Genomic DNA, 17,433 nt, shown 5'->3' with positions numbered 1-17,433 from the left:
TCACAGTGTTAAGAGGGAAAGAAAGATTTCCGCCCCAGTAGTTTCAACTTGAGTCCCCATCTTGAAGCTTATTGGCTATTTGGATCATATGACCAAACCTGAGCCAATCACTGGCCAGGAGGAGGGAATATGCTGATTGATTAGGCCTGGGTCATATAGCCCCTTCAGGTGTGGAACCCACTGCACACAGTAACAGGACTGAGGGCTGGGGAGGTGGGCCCTGAATGGGCAGGTGGTTTCCTTTAAGAAGCAGGAGGCAGCAACCAGCCCTGTTTCGTTTCCTCTTTTCACAGGTGCTGGCCCCCTCTCTCCTTTCCTCCCTTGCCCTTTCTTTCTCTCTGTAGCCTCCCTGTGCCTGTCTCCTGCTCCCACCCCAGCACAACAGAGTCTCGGTCTGTTTTCCACTGCTAAGTGTGTGATAATTTACCATGCAGCAGTAGAGCACTAACACACTCGGCCAGTGGCTCAGGCCTCAGTGTGCGGCACACTCTACTTAGCACCTCCAGATATGTGAGTTCTGTCTTCTCAGCCCCACTCCAGTCCTTGAGGATGGCAATCTTCCTCCTTTACCTTCTCTGTATCTCCCACCCCTTGGTCCCAACTACACAGTAGGGCTCAATAAAGTGCTCATTTGAATTCGGCATAGCCCTATGTCAGTCAGAACTCTTCAGATGCAAGTGACAGAAAGCCATCTCTCATTACTGGCTTCAGGCACAGCAGGATCCAGGGCTGGGTCAATGTAATCAGGATTCAACGTCTCTCATGGCATCTGTATGGGCAGTAGGGCATAGTGGTTAAGACCATGGGCTCTGGAATTGGGTTGCTGGATAAAATACAGGACACCCAGTTAAATGTAAGTTTCAGAAAAACAATGAATAGCTAGTTTTTTCAGTGTAAGAACGTCCCAAATATTGCATAGGATGCGTTTATACCAAAAAGTATTTATTGCTAATCAGAAACTAAAACATAACCAGGTATCCTGAAGGTTTGTTAAATCTGGAACACTATTCTGGAACCAAGTGCCTGAATGTGAGTGATGGCTCTGCCTCTTCCTGTGTGACCACAGACAAGTCACTTAACCTCTTTGAACCTCCTTTCTCCCATTTAGAAATGTGGGGATTAATAATACTATGCATCTCAGCTGGGCATGGTGGCTCATGCCTGTAAACCCAGCACTTTGGGAGGCCGAGGTGGGTGGATCACCTGAGGTCAGGAGTGCGAGACCAGCCTGACCAACATGCTGAAACCCCATCTCTACTAAAAATACAAACATTAGCCAGGCATGGTGGTGGGCACCTGTAATCCCAACTACTCAGAGGCTGAGGCAGGAGAATCGCTTGAACTCAGGAGGCAGAGGTTGCAGTGAGCCAAGATTGTGCCATTGCACTCCAGCCTGGGTGACACAGTGAGACTCCGTTTCCAAAAAAAAAAAAAAAAGAAAAGAGAAAGAGAATACTATGTATTTCATGGGGCTGTGATGCTAGTGAAATAACTATGTTGCCAATAAAACAGTGCTGGGCACATAGCAGGTGCTCAATAAATGCTGTCTCCTATTCTTTTACAATCTCTCCTTCCTTCTTTCTCCTGTGTAGGCTTCAGTCTGATTTTTTGCCGAAGTTCCAACAAAAGGCCTGAATAGGAGTCCCATTGGCTTGGCCCAGGTCATGTGCCCATCTCTGAGCCAATCATGGAGACCAGGGGAATGGGAGGTTCTGATTGGTGGCACCTGGATCATGTGACTGCCCTGCGGCAGGAGGAGGGGCCGTTCAACTGGAAACACGTGACCTGAGCTTGGGGCATGGAGGCGCCTCAGGGGAGGATCAGGGCTTGGAGGCTGAACGGGGAGAGGATGGATCTCAGGCATGACAAGCACCTCCACCTAATAGCAGTCATGGGGCTTTTGTGAAGAGGCAGAATTCCAGGTGAGGAAGAAGTGCCGCGGCTGAGTTGTGAGCTTAGGTCACTGCTTGATTCTCTGCCTGACTTTAGATGGCTTACCAGGGTTCCACAAGCCCAGGGCCGTGGACCAGTACCAGCCCGTGGCCTGCTGGGAACTGCGCCGCACGGTGGGAGGTGAGCAGCAGGCGAGAGAGCGTTACCGCCTGACCTCTGCCTCCTGTCAGATCAGCCGTGGCATTCGAGTCTCTCAGGAGCTCACACTCTGTTGTGAACTTCAGTCATGTCAGGGATCTAGGTTGTGCGCTCCTTATGAGAAGCTAATGCCTGATGAGTGGAACTGTTTCATCCTGAAACAATCAATTCTCCCCATGGAAAAATTGTCTTCCACGAAACAGTTCCCTGGTGCCAAAAAGGTTGGGGACCTTTGCCTCAGGCAATGAGGTCCCCAGTGATGGTGGATGCATGCAGATTGGTAAGACAGGCCTTGTTTTGGGCGGTCGGAGAATTAAAGAATTGCTGGTTCTGACCTGGAAGAATTCCCAATCAGAATTCCAAAAAAAAAAAAAAAAGTCTTTCTAGGTCTGCATGCTCACGGGTCACGAAGACAAATGAGGCTTATTTGCACAGAATGCAGATGAAAGAATTGGGTTTTGAGGATCCGTGGGATTTAGGTGGGAGGCTAGCTTTTGAGAAGCAGCAGCCCCTTCCGGGATAAATCCATCTTATAAAATTGTTGTGCTCTTGAACTTTACAGTTACCTCAGGGGTTGTGGCAGTTAAAGAAAAACGACCACACAATTTTTGACACTTCTTTTGGTGAGGGGCATGTCTATATCCCCTCCCCACCAAACTAGGTGGGCTGGTGACTGGTTTGTTCTATAAAGTATAACAGAGGTGACACTCAGTGACTTATAGCCTGGACCAGGAAAACCAGGTAGCTCTGCCTGGTTCTTTTGGGGATGCTTACTGTCAGGAGCCTGCTACCATTGAAGAGGTCTCATACCCTGAGGTACCATGCTGGAACAGCCACGTGGAGGCGCTGTGGTCAGAAGTCCCAGCAGAGCCCCATCCACCAGCCATCCCCACCAAGGCACCAGGCACATGAATGGAGCCATCTTTCAGCCTCTGGATCGGCCATCTGCCAGCTGCATATCATTGAGTAACCTCAGTTGACACCACGTAGAACAGAAGAATCACCCAGTCAAGCCTTGACTGAATTCCTGACCCATGGAATCTGTGAAATATAATAAGATCACTTTTGTTGTATGCTACTAAATTTCGGTATAGTTATACAGCAGTCGTAATTGGAACAGGGATTTGGTGATGTAAATACGAGTAGAAGGTCGGGTACAGCCACAGGGAAGCTGAGGACAACAGGAGCCTGCTCTGTCTAAAGGCCATGGATGTTAATGGAAGGCACAAGTGTGAGAGGACTGACCCTGGCTCCAACAGTCTGGGTTAAAGTCCTGACTCAGCCAACTGGGTCATACTGCAAGTTTTTTGACCACTCAGGGCCTTACCTCTTCCATCTGTAAAATGGGACTAGCCATGAATGGCAAACTTAGCCACAAGGGACAGACGTCTCAAACTGATGGCCAGGGGTTCAAATCTAGCCTCAGCTGTATCTTGCTTGCTTCTCACAATCACTGTTTATTTGGATCCAATGCCAATGTAGAAATTGGGAGATTTCACAGCTTCTCTTGGAATAAAAGGGAAGATGAGGCAAGGCTGGGCCCACATTCCTTGGGTCCCCGATTGCCAGGTCAAAGTGGCTAACATGGAATGACCACCAGCATGGGCTGGGCCCTGTTCTGAGGGCTACATGTGCATTGATTCGTTAGCCCTCAGACAGCCCTGCGGGGTCTGCATCATCGTCATCCCCAGGCTCTGCCAGAAGGGCCTCCCTGGGTCAATGCTTAGATCCAGAGAGCCATGAGGCCACCTCAGTGGGCACCACGGCGGGGAGGCGATAGTGAGAACATGTCCCCTCCGTCCCCTGCTATGGCGAGACACATTCCTGCCCAAATATAGGCACAACACTGGGGAAAGAAGGGAAGTCTCACCGATGGCAGATTCAGCATCCCTACAAGAGTGGGAGTTCATAAAAAGTTAACTTTGGTTACTGAAAAATTGTCCTGTTTCTGCAAAGTCTACAGTGTGGGCTGAGCAGAGTGGAAACCACTCCTTGAGCAAACCCTCAGTGAGCTCTCAGGCTGTCCTGAGCACGTAAAGCACCAACTCCTTTAACCCTCACACGTATCCCACAAAGAAGATGCTTTTGTGATCTCTGTTTTTACAGGATGGAAACTGAGGTGCAGAGAGTTTGACCCACCCAGCGTCAGCCCGCCAACAGTAGTGGACTGGGAACTGGAGCCCGGGAATCCTGGCTGCCGACTTCTGTGAGCAGTGTGCTGTGCCGCCTGTCTTCATCAGTGGCCCATTTCCCCGAAAAATACCCTGGGAGAGCAGAGATGGTGCCCTTCTATGGTCCATCAGAGGCCGCAGGTAGGATGGAAACCTTGAGTGGCCTGGGGCAGGAGTCCCTGGCCTGCAGGCAAGCAGGGCTGAAGGACTGCTGGTGGGAACTGGCACTTGAAAGAAGGCATTTGAAGAGGGTGGTGATGGGTGCTCATGTCTCACCCAGGCTGGGGCGGAGGGAACTGCAGTTTTGGTAATGACTACCGGGTCCCCTCTGTGCCTGTTATTAAAGTTTTTTGTCAGCCTGGGCTGTCTGGTGGTTAAAGGATATGGCTCCTATTGTGTGGTCTGCTGAGTTGTCCTTTTGTAACAGGGCCTGAGACCACTGGCTTCAGGGGCTGGAGTCACAATTGTGTGGGCTTTGGGCTGGGTTCTGTTGAGCCGTTAGGGCTTAGCCACTTGGTGCCAATAATAGCTAACATTGCTCTAGTACATACTGTGTGCTGGGCACTGTTCCGGGACCACGATCCTGACTATAACCCTAGGAGGTAGGTGTCATCATTATCCCTATTTTGAAGACGGGGAATAAGGCTCAGGTTCAAAGTACTGGCCCAAGGTTCCATGGGCTAGGGCCAGCCCTTTTGGAAAGAGCTCTCAAGAAGGATAGAGAGACTCCCTCTTTTGATCATCTTGTTTCTCGTGGTCCTTTCTTTGGGTATCTCTAGACTGATTAAAAGAAATCATACCCCAGTGAAGAAGATCAATTACATGTACGTTTTCCAAGCGCTTTGACGTTGTCACAAACTCTCATATGCCTGAGCCTCTAATTAGATTTGGAGTGAGAATCATTTCATGTGTCATGAAATTTTAAAAGACAACGTTCCCTGAATGGTACTTCCCATTATTCCAGCTTGATTGAAATTGTGTGTTTCTAAAAAGATGCTATTTATACTCTTAAGACAATGGAACTTTCAAAAGGATTCCGACTCTTAAGTCTTCTTATGTGATTTCTAGGGAAGTGGAAATTTTCAAATTTTCATAATGAATGTGTCTTTGTAGCTTTCCTTCTTTTCGTTCTTTCTTTCTTTAAATAACCTGACTTGACAGTGTTTCTCTCCCTCTTGATGGGAACCTCAGGTTCTTGCCAAAGTATGTATCACATAATTGCTTTCGTGTTCAGACGCGGCAAGAGTGCGTTGTAAATGACCGTGACACAGATGTGACAATTCTGTTAGGCCTGGGTTCTTACATGATTGACCTTGCAAATTGAATTCAGGGAAGGCAGTGCTTCTGTCTGGCTGCTAGATTTCTTGTTCCCAGTTTGGGGAGAGGCCTGGGGAGGTGTGGGCTGGGATTTCCGTGCCCAGGCAGCCACCCTGGCTTGTCCTGTGCTGCATCCCTCCTTTCCATCTTGGCATCTTCCTCAGCTCTCCAAACAGAAGGCAGAGGCCCATGATTGATGGGCACCTGCACGCTGCAGCATTATTAGCCACTCTGTCAAGGTGACAATGTCATTTTTAATGTTCCATTTTCAGACTCGAGGTTTATTTTTAGGTTGAGTGTTAGCCAGCCTTGCCAGAGATAGAACCACTAAAAGTTTAGGGCATGGTTCTCGACCCTGGCTGCTGGGGAGCTTGCAACAATACCGATTCTCATGAGGGTACCTTCTGGGGTACAGGAAATGTTAGATGTCTCTATCTACGTGGTGGTTACTTGAGTTCATATATGTGTACCAAACAGCTGGGCTTTGAGGAGGATGTGGAAAAACTGGAACCCTCGTGCCTCGCTGGTGGGAATGTAAATTGTGCATCTGTTGTGGAAACATGCTGGTGGTTCCTCAGAAAGTTAAACTTATAATTACCCTGTGAGCCAGGAGTTGCACTACTGGGTATATACCTAAAAGAACTGAAAGCCAGGACACAAACAGATGCTTGTATGCTAATGTTTGTAGCAGCATTATTCACAATCACCAAAAGGCGGAGGCAACCCAAGCGTTTGTCACTGATGAATGATAAACAAAACGTGTTCTATCCCTGCAATAGAATACTGTAGAAGATAGAGGAACTTCATTCCTTTTTGTGGCTGAATAATATTCTGTTGTAGGGATAGAACACATTTTTTTTTTTTTTGAAACGAAGTCTTGCTCTGTCGCCCAGGCTGGAGTGCAGTGGCCAGATCTCAGCTCACTGCAAGCTCCGCCTCCCGGGTTTACGCCATTCTCCTGCCTCAGCCTCCCGAGTAGCTGGGACTACAGGCGCCTGCCGCCACGCCCGGCTAGTTTTTTGTATTTTTTAGTAGAGATGGGGTTTCACTGTGTTAGCCAGGATGGTCTCGATCTCCTGACCTCATGATCTGCCCGTCTCGGCCTCCCAAAGTGCTGGGATTACAGGCTTGAGCCACCGCGCCCGGCCAGAACACATTTTATTTCATAATATTATATGAAAAGGAATGAACACATGCATACATGTGCACACACACACATGCAGGCATACACTGCAATGTGCATGAACTTTGAACACATTATCATAAGTGACAGACCCTGGTCACAAAATGAAAAATACTGTATGATTCCACTTCTATGAAATACCTAGAATAGTCAAATTCATAGAGACAGGAAGTAGACCAGAGCTTATTCAGGGATGGGGAGAGAGAAGGAATGGGGAGAGCATGTTTGATGGGTACATAGTTTTTGTTTGGGATGATAAAAAGGTTCTGTAAATGGATGGTGGTGACTTTTGCATAACACCGTGAATGTACTTGATGCCACTGAACTGTACACTTAAAAATGGGTAAAGTGGCAAGTTTTATGTTATGTATATTTTACCATAATAAAAATATTTGAGATGTACAGTTAAAATTTTTGTTGTGGACTATAAATGTATGTTATACCTGAATTGTAAAATACTGATTTCCAGGCCCTACTCGCAGGGATTCTGATTTTTAAAAAATTTTTTAGACGGAACCTCATTTTGTCACTCAGGCTGGAGTGCAGTGCCACGATATCGGCTCACTGCAACCCTCTGCCTCCCAGGTTCAAGTGATTCTCGTGCCTCAGTCTCCCAAGTAGCTGGGATTACAGGCGCCCACCACCACGCCTGGCTAATTTTTGTGTTTTTAGTAGAGATGGGGTTTCCCCATGTTGCCCAGGCTGGTCTCGGACTCCTGACTTCAGGTGATGATTTGAATAGTTTGGGGAAAATCTGGGCATCAGTATCTTTAAAAACTGACGATGAGGAATTTATAGTTGAGGAAAAGGGTCAAAACTTAGGCATGCAAACCCCTCAAGAATAAGAATTGTGGAATACAGCGCCAGGCCCTGTGTTCTATGAAGGCCAATGAGTTGTGAGTGGAAGGGACGTGTCGTTTCTAGGCCACAGCACTTCATTGCTGATGTAAGAGTCTCCGGAGCTCTCTTTTCCCTTTGGTAATAGTTGACATGGGGGCTGCCCTGTCCGTCTGGTCCTGAGTGATACAGGTTCTGACATTGGGCCTGGAATGATGAATGGGATTGAAGGAGTACAGGAATTGAATGATCTTATGTAACCTAATAAGTGGAGCAGCAGTATCAGGGAAACTCATACATGGGGACAGCTTTGTGAGTTTCTTGGCCTTTTCCTCATGGTCACAAGATGGCTGCTGCAGCTCTGGCATCACATCCTCACATTCTTAAAGCAAGGAGCCAGCCAGTGCAGTGAGAAGTCTCTTTGAAGCCCATTCTTATTTTACCAGAGGAAAATTTATCCCCAGAAAGATCCTCAGCAGCCTTCTCCCCCAATTCATTGGCTAGAACTGTGTCTCTTGGCCACCCCTAGCTCTAGAGGAAACTGGGAAGCAGGTATCTGTATTCCTTTCCTTTTTGTGTTTTGACATAATTTCAAATTAAAGTTTCAAGAATAACATAAACAGTTCTAGATATTCTTCACTCAAACTGCCCAAATGTTGGCATCATGTGACATTTGTTTAATCTTTTTCTGTCTCCCTACATATACACACATGCATACATACACACTTATGTGGTTTTTTTTTTTCTGAATGGTTTGAGTCAACTGGAGACACAATGTCCCTTTGTCCCTAAATACTCCATTGTGAATTCCTAAAAACGAGGATATTCTCTTACATAGCCATAGCACAATCATCAGGAAATTAACATGGAAACTACTATTATCTAATCTACTAACCTTTTTCAGATTCTGCCTTTGTCTTAATAATGTCCTTTGGCTGGACACGGTGACTCACGCCTGTAATCCCAGCACTTTGAGAGTCCGAGGTGGGCGGATCATGAGGTCAGGAGATTGAGACCATCCTGGCTAACACAGTGAAACCCCATCTCTACTAAAAAAACAAAAAATTAGCCGGGTGTGGTGGCGGGTGCCTGTAGTCCCAGCTACTCCGGAGGCCAAGGCAAGAGAATGGCGGGAACCCAGGAGGCGGAGCTTGCAGTGAGCCCAGATGGCGTCACTGCACTCCAGCCTGGGGGACAGAGCAAGACTCCGTCTCAAAAAAAAAAAAAAAAAAAATGTCCTTTATAGCAGAATAAAGGCCCAGATCACACAATGCACTCTATTGAAACAGCTCCTTCTTCTCTGTGAATCAGAAGAACTCCCTGGGACTTTCTTTGCCTTCCATGGCTTTGATGTTTTCGAGAGGACAGGCCAGTGATTCTGCAGCATGCTCTTCACATTGGGTTGTCTGATGGCTCCTGTTGTTTGGATTCAGTTAGGAACTTTTGGCAGGACTGTGTGGAGGTGGTGCTGAGGCCTTCTTGAGGTAGGTCATATCAGAGGCCACACATCAGAGCCCCAATAATGGGACTAATGCTCATTATTAATAATGGGACTAATGCTCATTATTAATGGGACTAATGCTCATTATTAATAATGGGACTAATGCTCATTATTAATGGGACTAATGCTCATTATTAATAATGGGACTAATGCTCATTAGTCCCATTATTGGGGATGTTAACTTTGGCTGCTTGGGTAAGGTGGGGCTTCCAGTCTTCTCCACTGTGAAGTTACTATTTAGATATTGAATTTTTCACCTCGATTGTGGTAATGGCTGTTGGGTTGCCAACTACAGAGTCTGCTATACTGTTGCTGATCTGAGTGTGTGACCTGTGGTTCCTCTGTTATTGTTCATCTTGAGTGGCGGGGAAGGAGGTCTTCAGGAAGCAGCAGATTCAATATTCTCTTTTTAGCTCCACTTTCGAAGAACCTCTGGGTGTCAGGCTCCCAGACAAGGCCCCACAGAATATAGACAGTAATGGATAGCATTGTCTCCCCTCAGTGAACTTCCTGCCCAACAGGAGGGAACGAACAAGTATTTCTTGTTCACCTACTACCTGCCAAGCCTCGAGTTAGCCACTCACATCCACCATCTCCTTCAAATTAGTGTATCAGCTCTGGGAGGCCAGTGCTGTTACCTGGGTAATGATTTGAGGGACTTTATTCCTTTCAAACCAGAGGAGCCATTCATAGCTTTCTCCAGTTCCTGGGTCGGCCTCACCTCACCTCACTTGAGTACAGTATTTTTAAAAAAGAATCTGAAATATTTTTTGTATCAAGTGTTTCAAGGACCTAATTATGAACTTCATTATAATTGTTCATTAGTTATATTTTGTTCAATTACTTTAACAAGTTGCCAAATGGAACACAAAGCTGGCAATTAGCATTATGTAATTGTAATGAGACACTCAAATTGGGTGATAGAACGTCGTCTTTGCTGGTGTATTTTTCCTTCAGAGGAAGACAAACCAAAGGCAGTGGCTGGGCCTAGTTCTGTTCACTGGCTCCATCTAAGCTGCACGGGGTGGAAAGAAGCCTCCTTTGATGTATAAAGGTCAAGTTTGGAAAAACAAAAACGTTTAAGTGTGGTACTCAAAGTACTTTAGATGATGAGTATTATATCTAATAATAATATAAATATAAATATAAATTTACCGGACCTTGCTGTGATGGCTGCCGTGAGATTCGCGTCAGGGGCTAAAGGCTTTTCTTCCCAGTTCTGCTTCCTCCACCTTCTATCTTTCATAGGAATCACTCCCAATATCCCTTGTCCTCCTGGCCTCCTCTCAGGGCCTGCTTCTCAGCAACCCAAGAACACTCCAGGGGCATTTTCCAAGAAGCTGGACTTCTCGGAACCAGGGGTTCCAGCAAAACTCTCAGGCCTGACTCTCATTGGTGGAAATTAGGGTACCCGGCTTGTCCCAAACCCTCCCTGTGAATCTGACTGGCTAGGCTTGGGTCATGTGACCACTCATGGTCGGGAGCATCCCTTTTCAACAACATCCCTTTGTAGTTCAGCAAAGGAGAGCTGCCTCCTCCTCTCAGCAGGGAAGGGAATGGCTGCTGTGCAGGCAGAAACCGTGGCTCCCCCTTGGCCCCCTTGGCAGGCTGTGAGTGCAGAAGTCCTGGCCCTTGGCTAGCTTATCACATCACCTGTTTTGGGACTCAGTGTCCACATCTAGAAAATGGGGCACATGGCAAATGGATTCTTGCCCGGGTTCTTCATGGGACCTTTGTGAGCAGCCTGGGAACAGCCTGCTGAGGCATGGCTCTGGGAGGGGACTCTGTCACAGTGCTCTTCCTGCTCTGGGTCTGACCAGGCTGGGAGAAGGACTTGCTAACTGTCCCAGCCATGGCTATGTGTGTGTGTGTGTGTTGGGGGGTGGGTAGAGATGGGGATGGGGCAGGTGAGAGGGAAAGGTGTTCACCTCCTTACATTAGAACCTTTTGCCTTCCTCCAAAGGCCCCTGATTCAAGACCAGCTTCAACTGAGGGAGACGGAAGGGTGTGCTTCACAAATGTTCTTCTGGAAACCATGGTGACAGCCCCAAATGTGATTTAGTGACACCCTTCTGTTGTCTTAGGTCACCTGCCAGCAATGCCAAGCTGAGGACGGAGCTGGGGAAGCTGTTGAAACAAGTGTGCATAATTAGGACTGTTGTCTCCTGCTATGGTCTGAAGATTCTTATGTGGAAACCTAATCCCTACCTTGTGGGTAGCAAGAGGTGGGGCCTTTGGGACATGACAAGGTCATGAGGGCCCCACTGCCATGACTGGGATTAGTGCCCTCTTAAAGGAGGCCCAAGGGAGCTTCTTCACCCCTTCCACCAAGCGAAGATGCTGCAAGAAGGGGCCACCTGTGATGCAGAGGGTGGGCCCTCATGGAATCTGCTGGCACGTTGACCTTGGACTGCCCAGCCTCCAGAACTGTGTGCAATACATTTCTGTTGCTTATAAACAACCCACTAAGGCATTTTGTTGTGGCATCCTGAATAGACTAACACATCTCCTAAGGAGAGTTCTTCCTTGAAACTTGTGTCTTTTTTGTTTTTTTAAAAACAATATTTTAGGCCGGGTGCGGTGGCTCAAGCCTGTAATCCCAGCACTTTGGGAGGCCGAGACGGGTGGATCACGAGGTCAGGAGATCGAGACCATCCTGGCTAACACGGTGAAACCCCGTCTCTACTAAAAATACAAAAACTAGCTGGGCGAGGTGGCGGGCGCCTGTAGTCCCAGCTACTCGGGAGGCTGAGGCAGGAGAATGGCGTAAACCCGGGAGGCGGAGCTTGCAGTGAGCTGAGATCCGGCCACTGCACTCCAGTCCGGGAGACAGAGCGAGACTCCGCCTCAAAAAAAAAAAAAAAAAAACAATATTTTAAAATTCAGTTTCTGTATAGTATTCCATTGTATGAATCTTGTGTAATTTACGCCCCTCCCTTATTAATGGATGTTTGGGTTGTTCCTCATTCTTGTTCACCTTTGACCCCTTCATAGGAGGGCCCCACCTTCCTTTGCAAGGTTGGGCGTGGCCCCTGGGAGAGAGGGAAGCACAGCTGTGGCTTCATCTGTCCCAGGAACTTTGTCCCAGGGTGCCCTGACACATCCCATCTCTCCTTGTCACAGGGTCTCCTCGACATTGTCTGTCTCTCTTACAGTCCCTGTTTCTCGGTTTCTCTCCTTACAACTCTCTTGCTCACTCTCCATCTCTTTCTTTGTCCTTCTGTCTCTCTCTCCCCTTCTCCCACTGTCTCTATGTTTCTCTTTCTCACTCTTCTCTGTCTCTCTCTGTGTATCTCTCTCTCCTCTTTGATTTCCCTTTTCTATAAGTCTCTCTCTGTTTTTCTATCGCTGTCTCTATTTCTCATTATCTATCTTTTTCTTCCTTCCCCTCTTTCTATGTCTCTCCCTTTCTTTCCCCGTTTCTCTATTTCTCTGTCTCTGTCTCTCTATTTCTGTCTGTCTCTATTTCTCTCTGTGTCTGCTCTGTCTTTCTCTGTCTCTCCCTCCCTCCCTCTCTGCTGATCTCTGCTCACAGCTCTCCTAACAGCATCCATCTGGGCTCCATGCTGTTCGTGTGAGCCTCTTCCAGATGGTAGGACGGATTTGAGTTGATAGCTTGGTGTGCTAATGACACAGAGCTAATTCTTAATAATGATGAAATGTGATTAAAAAAAAAAAAAAAAAAAAACACCCTCATCTGGGTCAGCTCAATACCTGGCCATAATGGCACTATCTGCAGCAGTCCTGGCCACTGTCACCTGAACAGATGTGATTGTACTAGAGCTGGGTAGACCTGCAGCCTTGTTCCCCTCCTGGTGGGGCTTCAGAGTCTGGAAAGTCAGGGTTATTTGAATACAGGGCTGGAGAGCTGCAAAGGCCAGAATCCCTCCCACAGAAGCTTGAGTCACAAGAGAACTTATTGTAAGTGCTGCAGCCACAGATCTGGGATCACAGACACAGGTGTGCATCAAATGGGGCCCATCAGTTGGGATACCTGGGTGTGAGCAACAAAGGTGGACTCCAGTTGACTCAAGTGGAAAAGGAATTTATTGAAACAACACCTGGAGCGCTCACAGAGTTGTTGAGAAACTGCAAAAATAGACTCCAAAGAGGACGTGCAGACAAAGGGAAGCATGCCATGGAATCTGCCTGATGAGGCCATCGCTACCACTGCTGCCGGGCAATGGGCGACAGAGTCAGAGAACATCAGAGCCGATCGTCACCGCCGCCCTGCTGTCCCTGGATATTCGACATTGTTGCTGCCACTGGATTAGCTTCTCCCTGTCTCTGCTTCTTCACATCAGTTGCTCCAAATTCCAAGTCTAGTTGGCCGAGCTCTGTCACAAGCTAATACCCTCACTGGAAGGGTGGCAAGGCATTAAGTGCGTGGATGCTGGAGCCAGACTGGATTTGAATCTAGGCTCTGCCACATGTCTGTGTGAGCTTGGACACCATGCATGCCTCAGCTTGCTCATCTACAAAATGGGGATAGTGTAGTCATGCCCACCTCTCTGGGGGAGGGGCTGCATGAACTAAATAACAGAATATATGTGAAGCCTGTAGAAGAGGTGACTGAGTAAGCATTTTAAGTTTTAGCTATTACCATTATTATTATTATTATTTTGAGATGGAGTCTCTGTCGCCAGGCTGGAGTGCAGTGGCACGATCTTGGCTCACTGAAACCTCCGCCTCCTGGGTTCAAGCGATTCTCCTGCCTCAGCCTCTGGAATAGCTGGGACCATAAGCACGCTACCACACCCAGCTAATTTTTGTATTTTTAGTAGAGACAGGGTTTCACCACGTTGGCCAGGATGGTCTTGATCTCTTGACCTTGTGATCCACCGCCTTGGTCTCCCAAAGTGCTGGGATTACAGGGGTGAGCCACCGTGCCCGGCCTACCATTATTATTTTAAAATTATTTGGCGTTTATTGTGCGAGGCAGCTGCCGTTTCTCATGAAGACTCAGACAGTGGGGGATTCTCCAGATGTACGGAGGGGTACACACAAGACAGGTGTCTACCACAGCCATTCCCCTTCCTTTTTCTACCACTCAGATTTATTTCTATTTTGAGTCCTGATTCCTCTGTGATTTCAAAAAATCCCAGTCAATCTGGAGTCCAATACCTGTTCCCTAGCGTTGTTTTTAAAACATTAAATTGGAACATCTTGAAGCAGAGCGTTCACTCTCCAGTTTACCGCAGTCTAGTCCACTCCCTATTGCCCTACACCAGCCCTGTTTCACTCACATACGGTACTTAGCCTGATTCCCATGGACATTTCACTTTATGATTCCAGAACCTAAGAGCTAGGGTCTTTGAGAAATGAAAGGAAGAAGGCTGGACATGGTGGCTCATGCCTGTAATCCCAGTACTTTGGGGGCCAAGGCGGGCAGATCACCAGGTTAGGAGATCGAGACCATCCTGGTTAACATGGTGAAACCCCGTCTCTACTAAAAATATAAAAAAAGCCGGGTGTAGTGGCGGGTGCCTATAGTCCCTGCTACTTGGGAGGCTGAGGCAGGATAATGGTGTGAACCCAGGAGGCGGAGGTTGCAGTGAGCCGAGATCGCGCCACTGCACTCCAGCCTGGCCAACACAGCAAGACTCTGTCTCAAAAAAAAAAAAAAAAAGAAAAGAAAGAGAAAGAAAAACAAAAGGAAGCTGGGCTCGGTGACTCACACCTGTAATCCCAGCACTTTGGGAGGCCGAGGCGGGTGGATCATTTGAGGTCAGGAGTTCGAGACCAGCCTGGCCAACATGGTGAAACCCTGTCTCTAGTAAAAATACAAAAATTAGCTGGGCGTCGTGGTATATGCCTGTAATCCCAGCTAGTCAGGAGGCTGAGGCAGGAGAATCGCTTGAACTAGGGAGGCAGAGGTTGCAGTGAGCTGAGATTGCGCCACTGCACTCCAGCCTGGGCAACAGAGCAAGGCTCCATCTCAAAAAAAAACAAAAAACAAAACAAACAAACAAAAAACCTTAAAGGCTTTTGTATCTGCTTTTGTGAAAGCCACATCCCTGCCCTGAGCCAATAATTACAGATCTATTATCTGCTAGACAGGGGGAAAGAATACAAAGCCCACGCGATACTACACAGCCTCAGGAGGATATTGCAGTCTCACACGGGGCCCCAGTGCAGGACACGCAGCTCGGCCTCCCAGGAACTGGACAGTCAACAGCACCTGCTGTCTCTCTGCTGCTTTCTCTGGGACTGCTGGTTTCTTGCCTCTCCTGTCTTCTGTGCCTCTGATTCTTTTCCTTCTCCTTGAAGTAAATTCTATGGGCCTGAACCCATTGCTCCACTCCCTTTGTTGTGAAATGAGTCCCCAAGCAATACTTGAGCGGGCTTCTCTATTTCAGTCCCAGGGACCTTGGGACAGTTAGCCTCTGCCAAACCTCCTACAGGCCAGGGCTTGCTGACCACAGGCATGTGGTGCGGTCCTTTATGGCAGGTATGCTTGCATTGCGCCTGAAGGTTGGGCACTGCCTCTTGGCTTCTGCTCTTGGGAGCTCCTATCAACGGTGGTCACACCCCCGATCCATCATACCTGGCCTACAAAGGAGAAAGCTGCAGACCTTCTAAGGATGCAGCTGTTTCCCCCATGAATGTATTTCTCAGCTCTTTCACAGAGAAAGCATTTTCTGGGGTCTCCTGGGGTATGTAGTTGGTGGGTGGGTATGCAGGTTGCCATGGTAAATCCTTTCAACACTCCGATCTCCCTAAGCCTTTGCATGCCATAGCGTGCCAGGGTAGCTCTGGCATCTCTGCTAACTAAACTTAGGCCACCATGGAGTCCTAGTTCCAGCCACTAACCAAATAAGCTTTGAGAGCCACCTCCAGCTAAGGAAACTAACACATGATATCCAAAATCTTAGTGCACCTTGGTCAGTGAGTTCAGTCTACTCCTGTTCTTCTGCCTGCTTTGGTCTGACACCCCCACACACTCCTTAGGTTTCTGCCAATATATGTTGGCAAAATCTTGCAGTTCTCGTGGTGTAAAAGCTATCTCATTTGAGGCCATAGTGGGTACTAAAAATCTAAGATTCTATGTATGAGTCAGGTGCCAACAGGGAGTAGTTGTGGTGGGTCTGAAGGAGAATGGGCATCTCCTCATGTGAGATTGTCATACAGTTTTCAAGAAAAGGACAGCTAGTCTCCTTAGACACAACAGAGCAAGCTCCTTCCTTTGGCAACAGAGGCTCAGAGTGACTTGTGGGTTCAAGATTCTCAGTTTCATCTGAGTCCCACCAGATGTCCCCATTCTAAGCTTCAGCATCCCTTTTAATGTCCTACCTTTTTTTTTGAGATGGAGTCTTGCTCTATGGCCCAGGCTGGAGTGCAGTGGTGTGATCTCAGCTCACTGCAACCTCCGCCCCCCAGGTTCAAGCGATTCTCCTGCCTCAGCCTCCCAAGTAGCTGGGATTACAGGCGCATGCCACCATGCCTGGCTAAATTTTGTATTTTTAGTAGAGATGGGGTTTCGCCATGTTGGCCAGGCTGGTCACAAACTCCTGACCTCAGGTGATCCACCTGCCTCGGCCTCCCAAAGTGCTGGGATTACGGGCATGAGCCACCGTGCCCAGCCTTAATGTCCTACCTTTCACATGAGAAATGTGGTGAGGCTGTGAATCCACCTGGTGGAATTCTATAACCCATACAATTCAATTGCGTTTTTAATTTTCAGTAGCATTAGTCCTGGCTAATGTAAATAAGCCAGCTACAATAAATAAGAATTTTCATTGAGGGCATCATGGAAGCTTTTTGGCTCTAGGACTGTGCTTTGATATGAGTTAAGGGACCCGAGATTCCATTTTATTTTCCTGTAGGTGCTCCAGTGCACACAGAAGCATCTATCCCCACACTACAGCCCTTGAGGCCATCGTCATGGGCATCATGTCAAGTGCCTCAGCCACCTGCCTTCCCAAGGCATGTGCTTCAGTCAGCACTTTGTCAGAACCAACCACAGGTGATGGTGTGACTGATTCGCTGTGATGGGACTGCATTGCTGTGGGTCACTGGTGCCCCATTTCACGTGGTAAAAATCCCAGCATGGCACTCAACTCCAAAGGCATGGTGAGTCTCCAAATCCCACTCCTGGAGATCTGTATGTATTTAGAACCACTTTCTTAACTAGTTCTGTATCAGCCAGGGTCCAATCAGGAGACCCTGACTGATTCTACATCAGTAATTTGAACTGGGAAAGTCCAATATATAGAATTATTGCTGGGCGTGTTGGCTCACACATATAATCCCAGCACTTTGGGAGGCCGAGGCAGATGAATCACCTGAGGTCAGGAGTTTGAGACTAGCCTGGCCAGCATGGTGAAACCTCA

At 47.8% G+C, this 17,433-nt stretch overlaps 1 protein-coding gene across 1 annotated transcript in view; it reads left to right on the top strand.

Annotated features, from left to right (window-relative positions):
- The first annotated feature begins 1,444 nt into the window (after nt 1–1,444).
- Nucleotides 1,445–17,433, top strand: part of LOC117089191 (transmembrane protein 132B) — a 548,815-nt gene continuing 532,826 nt past the window's right edge. Inside the window, exons 1-2 of the mRNA XM_033220123.1 lie at nt 1,445–1,922; nt 4,198–4,403. Coding sequence (XP_033076014.1) covers nt 4,370–4,403 — 34 coding nt within the window. The 5' untranslated portion in view covers nt 1,445–1,922; nt 4,198–4,369. The remainder of the gene's footprint in view (nt 1,923–4,197; nt 4,404–17,433) is intronic.

The sequence above is a fragment of the Trachypithecus francoisi genome, unplaced genomic scaffold (genome assembly GCF_009764315.1).
Source record: "Trachypithecus francoisi isolate TF-2019V2 unplaced genomic scaffold, Tfra_2.0 Lachesis_group11, whole genome shotgun sequence".
In the NCBI taxonomy this organism is placed as follows: Eukaryota; Metazoa; Chordata; class Mammalia; order Primates; family Cercopithecidae; genus Trachypithecus; species Trachypithecus francoisi.
This window is presented reverse-complemented; position numbering and strand designations above follow the sequence as displayed.